This window comes from Vanacampus margaritifer, chromosome 19, assembly GCF_051991255.1.
Source record: "Vanacampus margaritifer isolate UIUO_Vmar chromosome 19, RoL_Vmar_1.0, whole genome shotgun sequence".
Classification (NCBI taxonomy): Eukaryota; Metazoa; Chordata; class Actinopteri; order Syngnathiformes; family Syngnathidae; genus Vanacampus; species Vanacampus margaritifer.
The window spans coordinates 3677415-3692963 of NC_135450.1; the positions used below are offsets into that span (position 1 = coordinate 3677415).

At 35.9% G+C, this 15549-nt stretch overlaps 1 protein-coding gene across 2 annotated transcripts in view; it reads right to left on the minus strand.

Moving 5' to 3' along the window:
* Window positions 1-2736: 2736 nt before the first annotated feature.
* Window positions 2737-15549, minus strand: part of cnih3 (cornichon family AMPA receptor auxiliary protein 3) — a 95432-nt gene continuing 82619 nt past the window's right edge. The window contains exons 5-7 of one of the 2 annotated variants that reach the window (XM_077552398.1): window positions 13025-13171; window positions 12536-12591; window positions 2737-4307 (exon numbers count right to left, since the gene is read on the minus strand). In XM_077552398.1, the coding sequence (XP_077408524.1) occupies window positions 12564-12591; window positions 13025-13171 (175 nt within the window). In that variant the 3' untranslated portion in view covers window positions 2737-4307; window positions 12536-12563. The remainder of the gene's footprint in view (window positions 4308-12535; window positions 12592-13024; window positions 13172-15549) is intronic. The other variant, XM_077552399.1, reaches the window with a different exon arrangement.

A 15549-nucleotide genomic window follows, 5' to 3' on the forward strand; every position in this document is an offset into this window, starting at 1 on the left:
TGGAAGATGTACTCGATGCTTAAGGAGATGATGGAGGAGGAGGAAGAGGAGGATTTTATATCATGAGAGATTCTTCGTCGTCGCTGGAATCGGCTTCAAAAGTTATTTCCTGCTTCATGGGGACCGGCGTTTTCTTCCTCCTCCTCGCCACGTTGCTCAGCCTCTAATGAGCTCTCACAGCGCCAATTGTCGGTATTAGCGGCGGAAAGAAGCACTACGCGCAATACAAAATCTAACTTACAGCATTTCTTTCCAAACATTTTTCGACATACTGTACGCGCAGAAATGTTCGTATGTACCGTTGTTCGCAACTCGAATGTTCGTAAGTAGGGGAGCGTCTGTACTCCCCCAGCAATCACATCGGCCACTTAGCCGAACATTTTTCTGAAAATATTATCAGAAGCTAATACTATAAAATAACTCCAACATTGCACAAGTTCTCTTTACTATGAAGTGAGTAACCACTGATTATCTGTCGTCTCAGCCTAGTCTATTTAGATCAGTGGTCTGCAACCATGTGGCTCTTTAGTACATCTATTGGAGCTCCCTGTGGATTTCTTTAAAATAATAATAATAATAATAATAAATAAATATATATATATATACATACACACACACACACACACACACACACACACACATTGAACTGTTTAAACTTCAAAGGAAAGGGACATTCCAATGTTATGTTATTTAAAGCCTTTACTCTTTACCTAGGAGTCAAAGAACAGGAAAGGATTTTTCCTTATGACCTTGAGGTATTCGTTTAGTAAGCTTACCTGTGAGCCGAATTCTCGCGGTATTTGTGAGTTTACAAAACCCCTGAGAATTCATCTTGTACCGAGCCTGCTGATTGGCCTAACCAGAAGTTTGGTAGGCGTGACGGATTGACGATTACAATGCGCTTCAGTTTGAAATAGTGATAGATTGACGATGACGGAAGGATGCCCTGACTGTTCACGATTACTTTGGAGACTCGCTCAAAGAATATACACAACCCTAGCAACACTGTACGTCGATGCGAATTGTGATTATACAGAATTCCAGTTTGCCTTTCAGCTTTGCCATGATAGTGCTCATGTCATCTTGCTTCTATAGCTGTAGACCTTCAGCTAACCTTGGTGATCATGCTATTGGTGGGGGTGGTTATTGTGCTAATTTGCCCCACTGTTATGTAACAGTGGAGTCGAAATGCTGGCTTAAAGACACATTCCAGGAATTGGCAGATCAAAGTTTTGAGAGCAAGAGCTAAAAAGAAGTCCAGGGGTTTTAGAGCATTTTCGATTCGGGCTCCAGTGCTTTGGAATGCCCTACCCTCGGGAGTCAGAGACGCTACATCTGTAGAAATGTTTAAATCGCGTCTTAAGACTTCTATACTCTTGCATTTGGCTGAACGATGTGTACCTGGTGACTGCCGCTGCTTTCTTTCCCTCCCTTCTCCGCGGCCTGGAGTGGGAGTTAGGTGTTAATGACCGATTTGGATGCTGCATTACGGGTTCTGTGCTGGTTGACCGGGATGCGATCCGGACCATCACCTTGAAGTTGCCGCCATGGAGATAGCTGCTCCGAGCAACCGAGCTTGATTTGGATGAGGACCCACTTCCCTCACGTCTTCTCGCTGGGCTTCAATTTCTTCAATGGATTTTCGCACTATTCTAGTTAATAATGTTTTGTATCACACACTATGTAAGTTTTTGCCAATTTGGCAATCATTGCAGTCTGATCATCCTGGAAGCGGGATTGCCACATTTGCGGTCCCTTCTCAAGGTTTCTCATTTTTTTTGCCTGTTTATTTTTATTTTTATTTTTTATTTTTGTTTTGCCTTGCCCTCTTGTGCTTTGATTAGGGGATGTTGTTGATATTTGTCAACTGTGGGCATGTGAAGCCCTTTGAGACTCTTGTGTGATTAACGGCTATATAAATAAACTTGACATGAAATGCCAGGTTATAATTGTGGTAAATTTCGAAAGTGAAAGTTTTAACATTGTTATGTGTCTTCTTTTTAAGCCTTGAACGTTTTAAAACACGTTGCCCCTTTTTAAAATTATTATTATTATTTTTTAAACTGTTCTATTGAAGATCAGTTATGATCATCAACACAAAAAGGACTCTGCAGGTGACCTGAATGGGAAGAAATTGCTTTTGTGTCTGTGAGTGTGGACAACTTCAATGTGGACCAAATCAACTTAAGACCACAAAGAAGAAAGTTCTTAACTTTTCCACTGTGGTGAGAAAGTGATTCAGCCTTGTTCCAATGAAAAATAAACCAGTTATGTTTACCACATAGAAGTATTCCACTTCACTTTTTCCTTCCTCTCTTTTGTGTTTGGTACTGTGGCTGTGTGGTCACAGATTTTTATTTTAGTATTTTGAACATATTTTTCACAGATAAATTTTTATATCGTCAGTAAAATGCACAATTACTACCGACACGTTTAATTAATTTTAAAATAGTTTATTTCATAAACGATATCTAAAATCAGATACACAGTCAGGATATAAAATGCTAGAATTGGAATAAGACAAAATACAGGGGGGGAATTGCAAGACTTCCAATCTACTCCATGTTGATGATGGGAATAGGAACAAGAGGTGCTTTGGACTAGGACACATAGAGGATGCAAAAATACATCTTTGCCATGTGACCTGTTGAGTATATCTTACTTTAAGGGAATCGTGTGTTATAGCAAGCATAAGGTGGTGTATTTCGTGTCAGTGGAGGTGACGCCTACATCAGCTGCTACAGTTGATTTTATTAGATTCCAAATGAGTCACCGATTCCAATCAACAATGTCCATTTGCACTTCATTCATCATTCTAAACATTGGAAGAAATAATCATTCCGATAAACATCGATGCAATAAAATCTCACACTTGACATAATAAATTATTACCCAAAGAGCATTTTGGTCCCTTGTTTAATTAAATAGAACTAGAAAATTGTCACATATAGTAGCTTCCCTGTTTGAAATTTTACATACTGGAAGACCTTCACCGGTGTATACCACAGCGTATTTGGGCCACATATAAATATTTTTTTTCAGGGGTGGGGGGTGGGGAGGGGTTTAATATTCAGAGAATAAAAACTCAAAAATTAGCCACTTTATAAAGTGGCAAATTTGTGAGAAAAAAGCCTTCAGAAACTTAGCTATAGCCTAATGTGAGGGTTCGTTGGTAGTTGTCAAACTAAAAGGCTGGATGGAGACGGATCCATTCTTAATTGAGACTTTACTCGTCATACACGGCAGCTAGAGCGACAAAGCTTCCTGATCCCCTATCAGCTGACTGACACTATCTCCTTATTTGAAAACCTGACCGAAAAATATTGGCACAAACATCCGAGTAGTACGCTACGTGTTTTTCTTGCAAATTTGCCGCTTTATAAAGTCTTTGGAAATTTATGAGTTTTTTCTTGTAATATTGCCCCCACCCTCTAAACATATATATATATATATATATATATATATATATGTATATATATATATATATTTACATGGCCCGAATAAGCCGTCAAAGGTGTGCCTCAACTATCACTCATGATCATGAACACGCAGCCAAATATTGCAAACATTGTGTGAGATTAAATATACGATTTGTGCAAATGTTTGGTGTAAATAAGACTTTTATCAAGTTTGCTTTTTAGATGGGAGTTTTAGAAAATTTTCTTATAGAACAACACTAAAACAACATGAAGAAGGCAAGGCCGTATACAGTAGCTCCATGTTTCCATTGGAAATGCCTTTTGACAAAGAGTACATCAAAATGCCCACCACACTAAGTCATCATGAATGTATGTGCTGCTCCCCCAAATGTTTGTTTTCCTCCCTTTAGCAGTGTGATCCAATTGGTCCACGCATCCTCCATTTCTGACTCACTGTTGCTACGGTCGGTGAGGTTCCAAAGTGGGACGACGTCTGAGCTGTGCTGGATCGGGCAGTACTGCTGGGCCTGAGACAAACTGTGCAAATGCTACTGTGCTTTTCATCCTGTGCGCTACCATCACTGCTACTCGACAGTAAATACTGTTACTGCACCACTCCATAGGAAACTCTACTTATGAGCGTGTTTGTTTGCGTGTGTATGTGAGAGAGTTCACATGACAAATCAAACTGTGAATAGTTTTTGTATGTATAGTCGAGCATTAATATGCCCCTTTGCTTTTGAGTTGAAAGGGTAGCAGCAAAGAAGCATACTTTTACGTCTCTTGCAAGAAGCACTCTTGTAAAAATGGCAGTTTGTGTTTCCAGAGGCTTTTTGTCTCTTCACTTGTTGATACGTCAGTTATGAGGTAACCAGGGAGTAGACCATACTGAAACACAAGACGAAGAAGAGGGAATAGAAGTGAGAGAACAGTATGATTTGTGTATGTATGTTAAATTATCAACACGTAAAAACTGCTGCACAAAACAGCTATGGTTCTTTTTGTATCAGTGTATTCAGTGGACCCCCGTTTTTCACTTGGATAGGAAAATCTGCCCATTGATGCCCATTATAAACATAACGGAAAGAAAATCAAGCTCTCATATAATGCTTTAAAAAAACAACAACACTGTTAAACCACCAATAAGTGTTTTTCATGGAAAACAATTTTTTAAATATTTTTTATATTGAAAAATAAAAACTAGATTAGGATCTTTCAGGATTTTAGGATGGGCTGTGGTGTTGGATCTGATGAGAGTAGCTCCGCCACTGAACAGCCGCAGAATCACATCGCTACATTTAGAACCAAAACAAGAACAAACTGTACCAAGCTAATTCCATTTAAACAGGGATTTGCTTGTAGATAATTAGTTTGACACATTTCATGAATTGAACCTTGACACAGAGCAGGAAGTGCAGCAAAAGAGTGTGATTCACAATATTTGCTGCATTAATTGAATACATGTTTAAAACATTCAAAATTTTCATTTATTAATTATTGTCTTAGTTGCAAAAATTATTTGCATTTCTTACACTACTTATATAAACAGAGCAGGGCTCTAAGGTCTGCAGACTAATGTCAATTAAGTTTCAAAAGCAAACAAGGTGAAGCGGCATTTAGCTGTAATGCTGCACACAGATGGAATAAATTGCCATCAGTTTTAAAATCCACATTTAAACATTATGTTGTTGTAGTTTTTTTTTTATCCATTCCTTTGCTAAACATCTTTTAATTATTTTTTTTAAAATTGTACTCTTTAAAAAAAAAAGTAATTTCATAAAGCTACTTTTTATTTATTTCCTTTATTGCTTTTAAATTCTAGCAATCTTTTGGTTGCAAATATGCTTAAATTCTGTAAATATACAGTATGTTCTGCAAATGTCTTCAATTGTTCTGTTTGGTTGTGCATTTTCTCAAGATTTTCAGCATTTTCCCTCTATTGGTTGGTCGAATATATACAATATATAAATTTTTAAATCAATAAAGGACATGATTGCAGTGAGATTGCAGGTCTTTATAGGTTCTATAGTCTTTCTAAGGGCAACAATGTGGCCAGCTGCTGTGCTTTCAACCCTAAATCCAATTGGACTTTTCCGGAGATGTTATCAAGCTTAGATCTTATTCTGTTAAGGATAAGCTGTTGCCCCGATTGAGCTGACTAGTGCCACTATAGATACCGCCCTGGCTTGGATCTCCTGACTTTGGAATAGGCACTATTATCTGCATCAACAAAATAAAAACAAAATACATTCATAGTTCTCTGTTTTGTGTGTAAGATTTTGCCTTTACCTCGAAACAAAATCCTTCATGTTGTTTTATTCTGTCATTATACATAAAAGCTGCGGTTGAAAAGCAAAAATAATAACACAGAAGCATGTAATGGAGCAAGAATGTCCACAACAATAACCTGCAAAGTGATGTGTGCATTCATCCCTCAATACAGCGTACAATAAAATGAAAATAAAAAGTCACAGATTGTGGATTTAACACTTGTCTTCATGAGCTGTGAATTGACAAGAACAGATCAGCAAAGAGCTAACTAATGAGTCAGTGCTCATCCTTGGTGCTTTGGGGAGCTCATGACACTTTCTTTAATATTCACTCAAGTTCACTCATACAACGGCGTAGTAGGGCCACGTATAAATATATATACATATTTTTTTTTAGAGGGGTTGTAATATTCACAGAAAAAAAACTCACAAATTTACGAGAAATAAACTTGGAGATCGGTGATATTAGAAAGTGTCAAATTTGCGAGAGAAAAACCTCATAAATTCATGAGAAATAAACTCGAAAAGTATTGCACAAACAATCGAGTAGTGTATTTCTCGCAAGTTTTTGAGTTTTTTTCCTCACAAACCTGAGTTTATTTCTCGTAAATTTGTGAAAAATTTTCCCGCAAATTTGCCACTTTATAATGTTACAATCTGCAAGTTTATTTCTCGTAAATTTGTGAGTTTATTTTCTCGTAAATTCGCCACTATTTAATGTCACAAATCTGCGAGTTTATTTCTCATAAATTTTTGTTTTTCTCTCTCGCTAATTTGCTACTTTATTATGTCACAAATTTAGAGAAATAAACTCGCAAATTTGTGATTTTTCTCTCTCTCGTTATTTTACGCCACTATTTAATGTCACAAAACTGTGAGTTTTTTTTCTTGTAAATTTGTGTTTTTTTGCCACAAATTTGCTAGTTTGTAATGTCGCAAAAACATGAGATTTTTCTTGTAAATTTGTGAGTTTTTTTCTCACAAATCTTCTACTATGTAATGTCGCAAATATACAGTTTTTTTCTCGTAAATTTGTGAGTTTCTCGGAATATTAACCCCCCATTTGTTCGTGGCCCTAATACGCCATTGTATGAATACAGTTTACAATGGAAAGTGTAAAGGGATGTTAATAAGACTTTGTGGCTGAAAATGCTTAAGGTAAGGACGTTGATCACGGTGAAGGAGCTGGAACCTGAAAACTGAGATGGGCCAGCTCTGCTTTGGGTTGTGAAATCACTGGATGAACGAGCTTAAAGACTAGTTTGATTTAACGAGAAATTTAAAAGACACCTCAATACAATAAATTTCATGCATACAGTATTTTGCCACAAAAATCCACAAATCATATTGACTTTTTCTCCGCAGAAAATAGTGAATTGTGAATCAATAAGTTTTTCAGCGAATAATAGGTTGAAAAAAAAGCTAATTTGTGAAATTGTGAATTCCAAACTGTAAATATGCATTGCAATTATTACTTGCTAAATTGATATACAGTAAATCACTGAGAATCAAAACTCAGCAGCCATGTTCGATTTGTGGTGATTGATGATGGACTGCGAGCACAGCTGTCTGCTTTGGCTAGCGACTGTTTCGCCAAACTAAGACTAAACACACCTTCATTATCATCCTCTCAGCGCTCAATCCAGCATCTAAGTACAGTATGTACATCTTTATTTCTAACACTTTGGATGTGGTGTTTGTGACAGATAAAAGCTGAGAAATGTTGCCAATGTAGGATAGAATCTGGTTCAGATCTCAAATGTCTGCGCACACGTAATACAATGACCACTCGTGCACATTGTAAATCCTCACACATTTCATTCAATCCAATCAAGTCATGGTGGCATTCAAAGGCAACATGTCATCTAATTATTCTGCCTGTGTGACAAAAAAAGGGATAGACAGATTATCGGCTACGCCGATTATCTGCACTGATATTCAGCATTTTGACGAAAATTGGCATTGGCCTATTTTTGAAAAATCAGACAATTGATAGTTCAAGTTTAAACTGTTAACGTCAGGCACCTATTTATTTACATTTTTAGTTAACTTTATAAGAGGGTTGCTGCTGACTCTGGAAAACCTTTGCAACTTCTGTTTTTGTTTGAAATTAAAACTAAGATAAGTGAAAATATTAACATTTCAGATATTTTGAAACGTATTTATTATAGAAAACAATAGGTAGCTATTTACTTGTTTATGTTTTCATTTAACTTTTTAAGACATGTTTATGACCCTCGGACCTCCCTGAACTTTCAGTTAGAATTTTAAAACAAAAATGTAGAGTGTATAATAGTTTAATAATAATAAAAAAATAAAAAATTAAATACAAAATAAACAATTTGGGAATCTGAAAAGTTGTTCAAAAACATATGCTCAAAGAAAATTTCAACCAGGTTAAAAATTGGAGTTTGTATTCAAAAAAATTGTAGTGACAGTGAATATCGGCTCTAAATATCGGTTATCAGCCTCCTTGACTTCTAATAATCGGTATAAATACTGTACAGGGTGTACATATATATATATTTTTTTACATAAATAGAAATTAAAATAGGAATATTCTGTTCTTGGAGCTTGGGAACAGATTAATTGAATTTACGTTATTTCCTATGGGGAAAAATGCTTGGACTTTGAACACTTCACAGGAACGAATTGTGTTGACAGTCCAAAGTAGAGGATTTTTTACTCATTTTTAAACAACTGTTATAATATTAAAAATAAGTATTAAAATAGTAAATACTGGTTATACCTGTTGATGTTTGTTGCCACAACTCATATCCCATACTTAAAAAAATAAATAAAAAATCTTTAACTGACATTTGGTTATTGTTGTTTTGACTTCCGGCTTAGTCCATGTAGATAAAATAAACTAGACAAAAATATAATTATGACATGTGAAATAATTTCTTGGCTGCTGCATGATGAAGTGACAGATGTCGCTCATTTCATGCCCCATTAGCTTTACACATCTGTCAAGTAAATGAGCCAAAGGTGATTCGTGTGTGTGTATGTGTGTGTGTTGTGAATCTATAAAACACAGATTTGTATGCCAGGGGAAAGAGCAAGTGTATTAATATAATATTCATCCCAATGATCCCATAAATGCCCACATCTGAAAAACAAATTAGAACAGCATCAAGACAACATGCATGCATTACATATAAAACAGATCAGGTAAGACTGGCGAGAGAAAAAGATGTTGCAGGGAAGGGAAGTGCATTAGTGAGTGAAGAGCAACACATTCCTGTGACAGAAACAACACATTAGTGGAAAAAGGAAAAGGTAAGTAACGTGATGAGTTAAGATACATTTCTGTTTGCTCAAGCCTTTTTTCTTTTCATGAGGTAATGTAGCAACATACAATGCTCTACTGTTTAAAAAATAAAATAAAATAAAACATATTTTCATATTCTAAACATAAATTACATACATTTTATCTGAATTAAGTATGCTTACTTACAATAAAGTTACAATTTAATTTGGTTCACTACAGCATGACTTGGTAGTGTGACGGACGGTGCAGTGCGTCACTGAGACTAACTGCAACGTTAATGAATAAATACTACGACTTCAAAGCAGCGAGACACAGTGTAATTCACCAAATTGAGAAAATAAAGAAGATAAAATGATAAACAGTAAATTCTTCCATTTTTGTTCCTGTTGATCAAAGTCAAAGTGGTACGGGCGGGCCTGGTCTTGATTTGCGTCCTTTTATGATTGGACTACCTACTACTATTTTACAAGTCACATATGAATTCCCCAATGGAGACAATGTCAGAGAGTCTGCTTCTGATACATTTGCTGATTTTTAATCGTAAACTACTACATTGTGCTTTGAGTTATGAGTTTAATTTGTTCCAGGACTACACTCACATTTCAAATAATCTTTTCCCATTGAAATGAATAGAAAAGCCATTAATCCATTTCAGCCTTTCCCCCCAAAATATTCTAAAATGTATTTTAAAGGGATACTTGACTCATTCAGCCATTTTCAGCAATAAGAATCTAATATTTTATCTAGAAATAATTTGATAACTTCATAATTTTTCAGGTACAATTAATACCTTTATAAACACAATTTGCCTCTTGCTGTCGACTGAAAATGACATCATGTGTTCTCAGGTCAGGTAATGACCAATCATGGCTTAGTTTGCTAACGCCACATGAACAAACCCAGAAAGCAGGTGAACCACGATTAATTGAGCTCTGAGCACCTGTGATATCATTTTCAGTCAACTGCAAGTGACATCATGTGTTTTTAAAGGTTAATTGTACAGAAAAAATAATGAAGTTATCAATTTAATTCTAGATTCTAAATTGTTGAAAATGTTAATGAAAAATAGGGCTCCATAATATTTTACATTATGAAAGCATACAGTCATGAAATAATTCAATAGAATTAAAATAATAAACAAAATTTGTCACACTGCATCAATTGAATGGCCATTCTGCTGCACCTGGTCTGGTGTGCTGCCTTGGTAAACTGTCGTCAATTTTCTTTTTAATATTACAAGGCTCAAAATAAGCTGTTTTGCATCACAGTTTACAAATAAATTTATAAATAAGTGGGGACTGTGAGCTCCCAAATTTAGGACAACTTTTGGACAGTCTAGTTTCTGCTATTAGGGAACTGAACTTTGGAATGATCTCCGCACTGAACTTAAATTGGAGATGAATTAAAGTTTCTTCAGCAAAAAACTGAAACAGTGGCCGAAGTTCTCGTTGAATGAGAGAGATTAGTTAGCACTATCAACTGCACAGGAAATGTACTCTGTATAAAATGTGTGTATATTGTTGGAAATTGATTTGTGATTTTAATGACTCTCATCTTAGGATGTCCTTTACTGTGCATTGTCCCTTTTAAATAAATAAATTCCAATTCAAAGCAAAATTTGCATTTTGTGCCACATCAAAACACACTGAATAGCAAAACTGAGAATCCCTCCCCAAAAAAAAGGATGTTCCAACCCGCGGAGACTGTTCCAAAAAGTTTTTCTGGGCTCACGTCACTCAGTCTGAGGTCAAGGAAAGCGCTGTGTTAATTATGATGCAGCTAGCTAGCAAGCAATGAGCTTTGGATGGCTACTTATGCACCTAAACAGGATCACTCCTAAATGATTAATCATCGCCTTTATGGTGGCGAATAAGCTACACTTCTTACAAGTGTCATTCTCACAAACGCATGACGAAAAACAACGGAGGAAGAAGCCATGCTAAATGCTAAGCTAACCTAAGATTGACACTGCTAGTGTTTTAACATCGGAATGAAGTGCTTGTGCGATGTACAAAATCGGTCTATGTCAGTGTTGTAGAAATGGCTATCCGTCTTAAACTGAGAATCTACTTGTACGTATATTGTCAGGCTGTGAGTTTAACACTTGTGAAAGTGAGTTGTACAAATTCATCATTGCGTGCAAGTGAAGTATCGTAGCCACATTGTGAATTGGACACAGATGCAGGTACTACAGCGAGGGTTGGTGTACCAAGAAAACGGGCCACAAAGTCCAGGTTTCAGGCTGACTTCACATCCAGCTTTTAACACTGATGTGATTTGACATTTGACATTGTTGCTGAAATAAATTTAAATCATTTTCTGTCAAAATGTTTTAAATGTTTGGTACAATAAAGTTAAGGTTGAATCAAATATTTATATTAGGTATATTATATTTTTTTGTTGGTTTGCAGAATTAAAAATAAATTAAAAAATCAGGATTGGAAGTGAAATGACCATCTACCAGCACTTCTTGAAGATACCTCACTGCTGCTCTTGTTGCTGCGAGCGGTCTTTTAAAACAGCAAGTACGTCCAATATAAGCTAAAGGATAGATTAACAGAGGTAAACCAAGTGGTTCAAGTCAAAGTGAATGTTTACAGCAAGCCAACCAGAATCTCAGAAATATAATTACCCAATTTTATCTAATTATGGCTGCATAAATACTGCAACACAAAACCTATGTTTACCACGGCTTTGCGTCATAATGTTAGTCAACTTAGTCCGCATCGCTTTCTTTGAACTTGCCTTTGTAAAAAGTTATTATTAGTTATCATTTCCTGATTCCTTTTGACATTTTTGGCCCTCCATAAATTCCACTACTTCAACATGTCAGGAGGGAGTATGCCAAAGTAATGGGAGTCAAAATTTTAGTTTTTAGTTCAAGTATAGCTTTTCTTTTCTCTAAATATCAATGTTTTAAAAAAAAAAATGGTGGGGAAAACCAAACCCTGGTATTCTGATTCCTAAAGATATCACCTTCATTTTGACTAAGAAGAGTGAGTATGCTGTATTTTACACACGTGGGCGTACAAAACTCTACAAAAAAAAAAACAAGTAAAAGAATTGGTCAAGATGTTGTGACAACATCCTTCATCGGGGCTTAAAACTCAACCACATTATTTTTCATAACTTCAATACCTATAACGTTCATTTAAAAGTACTACATTATCAAACACATACAAGAGCAAAAAAATAAAATGAATAAAAATATATATATATATTTAGCACAGAGCTAAAAGTATTGAAAAATCTACACTCCTAACATGGCGTTGTAAAAATCACATAACCACTGTACAGCTACAGTAGAAGCCACACATATGCACTTACTGGTCACAACGTTAGGTACACTTACACAATGAAATGAGAGCATAGACATTTATATTTTTGAATTGTTCTCATTTTTTGATAGATGGGGTATCTAATGTTGTGGCCAGTGAATATTTATTATATCAGAAGTATTTATTGGCAAGTAAATAAAACATTTACAACTATGGTGATTAGCATTCCTGCATTGCCATTCAAAAGAATAAATACAGTATATAAATAAACGGTTAAAAATGTAAGGATGGTACCTTTAAGTGTTCCCATTTGTAAGACCTATTAGAGGGATATATCCAGGTTCCACACACTGCAGCCCCCACATGACACATGGAACAAGATCCGTAGTGATTATTATCAGCAACATCAGACAAGAACAAATTGACAAGAGCAACACATTTCAATCAACATTTTAAAAATATATATAAATTCTTCAAGTGCTTGTCAATGAAGTAAAGAATCAAATTCTCTCAACATCACATGCATTAGCGACAACAAGCCTAAATGTACACCCTAACTATTTTAGCAGACCTGAACTTGCATGTGACTGCTAGAGAAATGGTTGCTTTATTCAGTGAGTTGCACTCATGCTGCTTGGCCAGACCTTGAAATGTTGAAATAAATGGTAGGCCTGACGTACCCTTGTTCTGTATTTTATCCTCGTATATTACCTGCAGTTGTTGTAATCGACCGTATGACCTGTGATACATCTACGGCTCCCACACTGTATGCTGAATGCTCACCAGTAGAGATAGTAGAAGAAGGACATGACAAAGAAGGACAGCTTGCACCAGGCCTCCTTCAGGCAGAACTTGAGCGTGTCGCCGTTCATGACCGAAGCTGGGTCGTAGATCAACTCCTTGGTATCCGTTGGGGAATGGAAGTACCTACCGCAGAGGGCAAACAACACACCACGGGTAGTTGACCTGTTCCACACATCGGCATGGGGTGATGCCTGAGGGATGGAATTCATGCTGGCAAGTAAATGATAAAGATGAACCTTATAAAGCCTAAACCATATTTTGTTGTGAGGGAAAATTCTGATTCTTTGTAAATAGAGTTGTTATTGGTCCTTTTGAACGAACAAACAAACAAAAACTGGAAACTCAACTTCCACATATGACTTTTGATTTGTGTCATATTTGATTCATCAGGTCACAATGCTTTAAATTCGCACATTCATGACTGTCAAAAATATAATAATAAACAGACATATCAAACATATTAGTATTTCCAAAAATCTGAAAGAACATTTTCCGCTATTAATAATTAGAAGTGTCTCTCCTTTCTCAGTTGGTATGATTGCTGGAAAAGCCATTGGCTGGGTGATACTGCCCTCTAACGGATTATCCATGCAATGCATGTGTCAGCTCATATACGCCAGGAATTTAATGGGAAAAAAATATTATACTCATGAAATAGACAAGATAAGATATAAGATCAAAACAACAATATGAATAATGGAGACACTTTTTTTTTTAATGGAATTGACTGATAAATTAATGTTATGAATGTTCATGTCTATTTTGAACTCAATTCTGGTAATGGTGGGAGTACTGTATACTTAAAGTTAAAAGCAGAAGAAGTGTGTTCTCCTTCATAAGGAGTGTAATTTTACACTTTAACTAATGTGGAATATTAATAGCAGAATTATTTTGGTGGCATCATGGGGGGTTTCCTGGAGATTCTCCATTCTAGTGAGACTTAATTAAGAGCTAGGATTAAAAAACTAGAATACCACCCCCCATAGAACACAAGGGACCCAAGCAGTACAGTCCATAATAGGAATGTATCATTGACAAACCAAACATACAGATCATCTCCTAAGGCAGTGGCGACAAAATAATTTGAATTCAGGGGCCCCTTCCACCAAAAATTTAGCTCAAGTGGGTAGGACCAGTATGTCAGTGGCCCAACAATCTATAAATAACAAAAGGTCACAGTATTTCCCTTTTTCTGTTGGTGCAAATAAATACAAGTACATACTGAAAATATATCCATTTATTATAAAGAGGGTAGTCTGAAATTTCTTAACAAAAATGAGTAAAAAATCTGTGCTTTAAATCCTGAGTAACAGGCAAATTTCAGAATGTCATTTAAAGAGGAAGTCAACCCCCCCAAATACTTTACAACAATATGTTCTATGCGCCTTCACTAGTCTAAACACAGCGTTCTGATTAATATTACTTTGTGGAATTTGAATTCATAAGAAAAATCCAACTTTTTTAAATCCATCTCCATTTTGCCACTTGCTGTCGACTGAAAATTACATCACTGTTGCTCATGGCTCAGGTAACGACAAATCCCGACTCAGTTTGCAAACATCACATGACCAAACTCAGAAAGCAGGTGAGCAGTGATTGGTCGTTACCTGAGCAATTGGGATGTCATTTTCACTTGACTGTAAATTACAAAATGGCTGCCCCGTGAGATGGATAAAAATGGGTGGATTTTACTGCTTAACTCTATTCCAAAATACAATATTAAATCAAAAGACTATTAAAATAAATAATATATATGTATATATATATATACAGTATATATATATATAGTTAATTCCTCCTTTAAGTAGTCATTAGTGTGTGCCCCAGTGGACAAAAAAGACAGCTAATTGTAGTGAAAAACTGCAGTTTGTGTTCTGGAGCCAGATTGGACAATCTGATGGCCGGGTTCCGGTATGCGGGCCATACGTTTGACACCCCTGATCTAAGTCATGCCACACACCGAGCGAATGCAACTGAAGTAAACAGTGGAGAAAAATTACAGTCAGCGACTCTTTGGCTTTGCCACATGCCAAACGAATGAGCACTGATCATATGTCAAGTTTTAAGGCTCTACATGAAACATACTGTATGGTGTTTTTCTTTTTTTCTAAATCATAAAAACATGGCATGACTGCCAAAGAAGAGGCGGATGTCTGCTCCAAAACTATTGGCCGAGTATTTTTTATTTATATATCTTCTATCTTATATTTAAAATTTGGCTCAGGACAATATTTTTTGTTTTGTGACTCCACGCCTCAGGTTGGGGGACAATACAAGAGACAATTATGATCTCTTATTTAATTGCTGTGAAATGCGGGAAAGACAATTTTTCACAAAAGCAAAACTTGAAATGTTTTGTTGAATTACTTAATTTCAAATTTTAGCAAGGTTTGTTGCCTTGAAATTTAAAGTTCAATCAACTTTTTTACAATTTTTATTTATATATTTTTTTACAGTGCAGAGAATCTCTCTGCTTTGACTTCTAGCCACAGGTACGTATGAAA